Source organism: Salvelinus alpinus, chromosome 3, assembly GCF_045679555.1.
Source record: "Salvelinus alpinus chromosome 3, SLU_Salpinus.1, whole genome shotgun sequence".
Classification (NCBI taxonomy): Eukaryota; Metazoa; Chordata; class Actinopteri; order Salmoniformes; family Salmonidae; genus Salvelinus; species Salvelinus alpinus.
In genome coordinates this window covers 25,563,460-25,570,709 of record NC_092088.1, presented here as the reverse complement: position 1 = coordinate 25,570,709, position 7,250 = coordinate 25,563,460, and the positions used below count along the sequence as shown (strand labels likewise).

Below are 7,250 nucleotides of genomic sequence, written 5' to 3'. Positions count from 1 at the left end.
CCCATACGGGTCAAGCGACGTGCATTAACTACTCCTGGAATTTTTTTGCCTAAGATATTGCTTATCAATGTCCAACGGGACGCCAGAGATAACACCTTTTACCGGTGCCCTGTTCCGAAAATCAAAGCTATTCACTTCACGCGTCGATAATTTCGCGAGCCACAATGCACGCTCCTTTTCTTCTTTAGATACACACGATATCAACACCATACTACTCCTGGTTACTTTGATTGCATGGACTTTTCCCAGTGCCTTCTTCACCATCCTTGTGATGTCAAAAGGGTTTCCCAAATAAACATCCTTATCCAAAAAACATACTCCAACAAGCAACGATTCATCAGACTCATTTTCCACAACAATTTTTACCCTTTTTGTTCCATTATTGAACTTCACTGTTGTCCACTCATCTTTCTCGCTAACTGTACTCGACATGGTTTCAGCTTCAAATGGCACTTCTACTTCCGCCATTTCACGGTCCTTCCTCACTCTTGCGTATGCCACGCTTCTGAAATGCACTGTCAACTGTGGGACCTTTATATAGACAGGTGTGTGTCTATCCAAATCATGTCCAATCAATATAATTTACCACAGTCACTATCAAGTTGGAGAAACATATCAAGGATGATCAATGGAAACAAGATGCACCTTGTATTATAATAATAATTTTATTCACCTGTTTTTTCTTTGTTATTATGTGGTATTGTGTGTAGATTGAGGAAAATAATGTATTTAATCCATTTTAGAATTAGGCTGTAATGTAACAAAATGTGGAAATAGTCAAGGGGTCTGAATACTTTCCAAAAGCACTGTATTTATTAATAATAACAGATAATGGCAATGCGCCATTCTACACCTATCTACGAGTGATATCAATGCTATGACAATACGTCTTGATATGGCCTATAGTGGTGACAGACTGAACTGTCAAACAAAGCTGAGAGTGAAAGACTAGCCAGTAAACTAGTCTAGGTTAGGTTTTGCTGCAATTGTTTCAAAGCTTTTATACTCTCTATTAACCTGAGTCCACTGTGATATGTAATAAGGGGTTATTAGACACATACATGAACATGTACATGAGTAAGTCTTTATCAGAGCTAACAAGCTACAACTGAATGACATGTATAATTGTGTTTCTAAACTCAATGAAAAAAATAAACAGGACACTGGTTGATCTACAAACATCTGCAAGTGATATCACTGAGCTGTGACAATGCATCTTAATGGAGCATGTTGACTACTGTCAAACACATTTTGTAATCTACTGTAGCTGTAGAACTGTAGCATATTGTGTGCTTAACTTTTCAGAAACCTTAAACACTGGAAAAATGGTTTCGAAAAATGTCAAGGTAGGAGATCCTTCATCACTGCCAGGGCTGCCCCCAGAGTTTCTGGTGGACCCTCTGCTGGGCACTGATGAGTTCTGTGCCAACTCTCTCCCACAGGCCAGGGGTGCCAGGCCAGTCATTGTACCAGGCTTTTTGCTTCTCATCGGGGTGTTGTAGGAGGAAATAGTATAGGACCTTGAGAGCTTGTGGATAGGCCTGAGTGAGTTGACCCTGAATGGTCCTGTGAATGACAGAGAGGGTGAGAGAGTGTGAGGGAAATCAGTAATCAAGTAATATCAGACTTTCTCTGTATGGTTCATAATTTTTTTATTTAACATTTATTTAACTAGGCAAGTCAGTTAAAAACGAATTCTTAATTACAATGACAGCCTACCCCGGCCAAAGCCTCGCCTAACCCAGACAACGCTGGGCTAATTGTGCGCCGCCCTATGGGCCTCCCGATCACGGCCGGTTGTGATACAGTCTGGGATCGAACCAGGGTCTGTAGTGACGCCTCTAGCACTGACATGCAGTGCCTTAGACCGCTGCGCCACTCGAGAGCTTAAAATGATGACCTGCTCAGATGTCATACTGTGTCCTACTCAGTCAATAAGCACCAACCAGACAGAAGATCTAGCTAAATTAGCTACAGAAAGTAATGTACAAATCTCACCTTTCTGCAGGAGCTAACGTTACCTCGCTCTGGCCGGGCCGCTTCATCTTTTAGCAGTAGGTTGAGGGACTAATGTTAATTTACATCCACTACCTAGCTACAACTAGCTAGCATGAGGGACTAACTTACTTCCACTAGCTAGCATGACTATAGCCATAGCCAGGTAGGGCTATCTACTGTAGCTAGCCAGCCTGCTAGCTAGTCAGCAGTAACACAGAACAATGAGGTTTAGTTATAAAGATATTTGGCAGTCACGTTAGCCGGCTAATGCTAGCTAGCCAGGTAGTGCAAGCCAACTTTGTTCAGTTATTGTTGAGTTCGTTCTATTGGCATGCTAACTTCATGATAAATTAGGCATTTTAGCTATTTTTATCTTCCTGTCACACAAATGTAAAATCCTTTCTCTGTGCTGCGGACACTGTAGCTCAACCAAGACTGTAAACATAACCGCTATGCACCATTATTATTAGCTATATTAGGGGGCGTGTACGTCCAGTTATGAACAAAATATATATAATCATAATTTGATACATTTTGTCGTTATTTATTATCTGTTACTCGATACCCAATTTTGAAACGAGAACGAGTTGATATCCAATTTTCGTTTTGGTTTCCAATTAGAAAAATTATCAAAGCGATTAATTTCCTCTTGTTTGGCATTCCCGAGATTAGACGAAATAGGAATTACCCATTAACACACGGACCTGAATTCATCCTCTTCTTTCTCGTTTTATGTTGGAAGCAGAAATTAACATGTAGACTAGAATAAACGTGCTTTGTTTTCATGATCAGTTCTCATATTTTAGCCCTATCTGAAGTTGTTTTGTACTGTATGTATACTTTATGTTTTAAGCGATTACACTTAATGCAGTAAAAGCATGTATCCACCTGATGGCACTAAAGCTCTTACTGTGTAGCAAAGAAAGGGCAACGTTCCATTGGTGATTTTGTCATCGACTGTCAGTAAACATTGTGACTACAGTTGGTGCTGCAAACTTGGACAGTGAGTTTTCTCATAAGTTCCTCATGATAACCCAATTATTACTAGCCACAGTGGTGAATTTGACTATCCCTGGACTTTCAGAGAGGTGCATAGAATGTGAGTGTAGCAAAGCTAAGAGTGGGTCACACTCTTTAGCCTTGCTAACTCTGTCAGATCAGATCGCCCAGAAACCAGAACCTAAAGAGGAATCTGATCAACCCTCATCTTATTTCACAATAACCACTGTGGGGTGGTTTCCCTGTGATCAGTCTCAAAGTGAAAATCCTGCTTGATATTTGGATGTTGGATATTATTCCAATATAGATTTGAATGAGTCATTGGCAGATGTGTTAATAGCACATGTAGATAGACATGGTGCCTGCTTACACATATTTAAAGAGTTGAATGTTGACCCACCTAGCAAAAACACATTGAATGGGCATTGTGTCAAAGTCATATTTCAATGTACCTCATGGTGAACATTAATTACATTTGTCTTTGTATCAGCAAACAGTGTTCAACGTACCCTGCCCCAAAGAGGTTTAAGGTTTTGGGCGAGATATAAAAAGCGGGGGAAATGCGTTGATTTTGTACATTAGAAACAGATGCTCTCTTCAAGTACCAATCTTAAGAACAAGTTAGACTGATAAGTTGAGCAATATACAGTGACCTTGTTGAAGATTTCTCATTGAAGATGCTAACCATAATAGACCCTGCTTACCTTGAATCATTTTTGTGTGTGATTGTTACCAGGGTCCTACCATGGGGTTGGTGAAGGGATCTAAAAATAGATAGGTTATTAATACCTTTTCAGAAAATAATCTACATTACAGTGCTCTTATTACTGTGTAAATACAGTAACAAGTAGCCTATTGTAATTACTCATTGTTACACTGTACTGACCTTGTACTTGGGGTAAAGGTTATGGTCAGTGTTAGGGCTAGGTTTAGGGTTACTCCTGTAAGCTCTGTGTAAGTACAGTGTGACAATGAGTCATTACAATACTTGTTACACTGTACTTACAGCAGTAATTACACAGTAATAAGGGCACTGTAATGTGACATTTTGCCTTATCTTACAAAATGTCTAACACTGCAAATTAAGATAATTGACCATATGGCTGACCCAAGAGTTTAGTGTTTTGAAGCTCCTAGATTGTTTAACAAAATACTTGAGCTTTTCTGACCCATAGTAGATAATAATAATAATAATAATAATAAATTCAAATAGATACTTCACATTTCATCAAAGCTGTTTTTGTTTTTATTGCATTTGCAAGACGTCATCAGCATTTGAAGATTTTATTTCAGATGACTTCAGGTTTCAATCAATGCACATTCAATAGGGGAAACTGTTTAATTACTTTTACAACAGTTTTTTGTTGTTGTAGTTTAATGTACAATATATTCAACTCGTGTCAGTTGAAAACTCAATTCAATATCAATATTCAATTCATTGCATCCCTTCAACAGTCATTTTGGTGGTTTCCATAAGTTGATTGAAAGAAGTGCTTATACAATTCAATCATACATTAAGCTAAACATAATTTTCCTAGGACTGTCTGTGTAACGGATGTGAAATGGCTAGCTAGTTAGCGGGTACGCGCTACTAGCGTTTCAATCAGTTACGTCACTTGCTCTGAAACCTAGAAGTAATGTTGCCCCTTGCTCTGCAAGGGCCGCGGCTTTTGTGGAGCGATGGGTAACGACGCTTCGTGGGTGTCAGTTGTTGATGTGTGCAGAGGGTCCCTGGTTCGCGCCCGTGTCGGGGCGAGGGGACGGTTTAAAGTTATACTGTTACATCTGGGAGTGGTCTGAGTGGGGAGGGGAAAACTGAAAACTAGCTGTTATTGGCAGAGAAGTTTGGAAATCCCTTTTTTAATTGTCTTTTAACTCATTTATGTCGCCAGGCTGGCCAAAACTCAACCCACCCAAACAGGCAAGTGCGGTGCTAAATAACTTAAAGTGGACTATAAGTTGTAACTATACCTTTGGTTGGACGTTTAGCCTCTTCAGAATCATATCGACTGCTTCTTTATTGCGAGGACAGTCCAGCAGTCCTCTGTGATTAAACAGACAGTCCACTGTGAGTATTACCTCGCCCCTGGTCACTAGTCTGCTGCTGTCAGGTATAGTGGAGTCTGGGTCAAAAGTGTCATGATGCAGCACCACCAGAACAACAGGTCTACCAGCTGTCAAGAGAGTGAGGGATGAACAAGGTTAGTTTAAGAACTCTAACAAATAAAGCAAGCGTTCAGGTAATTAGCCTCTTGATACATACCTAGGTATTCTGAGACCACCTCCAGTTGTATATCAAGGTCCAGAATTCCAAAGTTACCGAACATAGGACAGATCATTATGATGACATCACTCTCCACTAGTGACACTTCAGTACAGTCTCCTCGGCCAGTGAGTTGTCTTACCAAGTCCTTATCAGAATTGAAAGTATCCCCTACGACACAGGTGCATAATCTTCCCATCCTTGGCTTACCTGCAAGAGGATATCTCTGTTTTGTTAAAAATGAAACCTTTGTTATTGTGCAATTCATAATATACATTTTATTTAGAGCAGTGTTTACCTTCTGTGAATTCCTGCTGCAACAGAGAGAAGTTAAGAAATGAATCATTAGTATAGTATTCAATTCTACATTGTGCTGAACATAGATTTCTAAACCGATATTTAACTAGGCAAGTCAGGTAACAGATCCAATGCAGCATTTTGAAATATTGTTTTATCTCAATATCAAATAATTTCTGGGTAACAATTAGGTACCATACTGTAATTGTTTTCAATTCAAATGGTCAAAAAGAAACAATAATAGCTTCTTAGCGAAGAGCAATTTCTCAAGCAAGAATTTTGCTAAAACTGTCTGGGAGTGGTCTGAGTGGGGAGGTGAAAATCTGAAAACTAGCTGTTATAGGCAGAGAGGTTTGGTACTCTCATTCTTCTTGATCTATTAACTATTTTACCACCTGGTGATGTCACCAGCCAAACCAAAACTTTATCCCACCAAAACAGGCTGACATTTCAGGGGGTCTTTTAAAACAGCTCTTACACTAAAAGGGAATTATCATTCATTTTCAGAAATTCTTAAGTGGCGAGGGGCAAGTGCGGTGCTAAAAAACTTAAAGTGGGCTATAAGTTGTAACTATACCTTTGGTTGGACGTTTAGCCTCTTCAGAATCATATCGACTGCTTCTTTATTGCGAGGACAGTCCAGCAGTCCTCTGTGATTAAACAGACAGTCCACTGTGAGTATTACCTCGCCCCTGGTCACTAGTCTGCTGCTGTCAGGTATAGTGGAGTCTGGGTCAAAAGTGTTATGATGCAGCACCACCAGAACAACAGGTCTACCAGCTGTCAAGAGAGTGAGGGATGAACAAGGTTAGTTTAAGAACTCTAACAAATAAAGCAAGCGTTCAGGTAATTAGCCTCTTGATACATACCTAGGTATTCTGAGACCACCTCCAGTTGTATATCAAGGTCCAGAATTCCAAAGTTACCGAACATAGGACAGATCATTATGATGACATCACTCTCCACTAGTGACACTTCAGTACAGTCTCCTCTGCCAGTGAGTTGTCTTACCAAGTCCTTATCAGAATTGAAAGTATCCCCTACGACACAGGTGCATAATCTTCCCATCCTTGGCTTACCTGCAAGAGGATATCTCTGTTTTGTTAAAAATGAAACCTTTGTTATTGTGCAATTCATAATATACATTTTATTTAGAGCAGTGTTTACCTTCTGTGAATTCCTGCTGCAACAGAGAGAAGTTAAGAAATGAATCATTAGTATAGTATTCAATTCTACATTGTGCTGAACATAGATTTCTAAACCGATATTTAACTAGGCAAGTCAGGTAACAGATCCAATGCAGCATTTTGAAATATTGTTTTATCTCAATATCAAATAATTTCTGGGTAACAATTAGGTACCATACTGTAATTGTTTTCAATTCAAATGGTCAAAAAGAAACAATAATAGCTTCTTAGCGAAGAGCAATTTCTCAAGCAAGAATTTTGCTAAAACTGTCTGGGAGTGGTCTGAGTGGGGAGGTGAAAATCTGAAAACTAGCTGTTATAGGCAGAGAGGTTTGGTACTCTCATTCTTCTTGATCTATTAACTATTTTACCACCTGGTGATGTCACCAGCCAAACCAAAACTTTATCCCACCAAAACAGGCTGACATTTCAGGGGGTCTTTTAAAACAGCTCTTACACTAAAAGGGAATTATCATTCATTTTCAGAAATTCTTAAGTGGCGAGGG

At 39.5% G+C, this 7,250-nt stretch overlaps 1 protein-coding gene across 5 annotated transcripts in view; it reads right to left on the bottom strand.

Moving 5' to 3' along the window:
* Positions 1–791: 791 nt before the first annotated feature.
* The window catches only part of LOC139570414 (uncharacterized), a 7,744-nt gene continuing 1,285 nt past the window's right edge, over positions 792–7,250 (bottom strand). The window contains exons 5-12 of one of the 5 annotated variants that reach the window (XR_011674063.1): positions 6,725–6,740; positions 6,427–6,636; positions 6,135–6,337; positions 5,559–5,574; positions 5,261–5,470; positions 4,969–5,171; positions 2,687–3,761; positions 792–1,566 (exon numbers count right to left, since the gene is read on the bottom strand). Coding sequence is in view for 3 of the 5 variants with exons in the window: in XM_071392263.1 (XP_071248364.1) it covers positions 3,738–3,761; positions 4,969–5,171; positions 5,261–5,470; positions 5,559–5,574; positions 6,135–6,337; positions 6,427–6,636; positions 6,725–6,740 (882 nt within the window). In the remaining 2 variants the exon portion in view is untranslated. The remainder of the gene's footprint in view (positions 1,567–2,686; positions 3,762–4,968; positions 5,172–5,260; positions 5,471–5,558; positions 5,575–6,134; positions 6,338–6,426; positions 6,637–6,724; positions 6,741–7,250) is intronic. The other 4 variants (XR_011674064.1, XM_071392263.1, XM_071392265.1 and 1 more) reach the window with 4 other exon arrangements.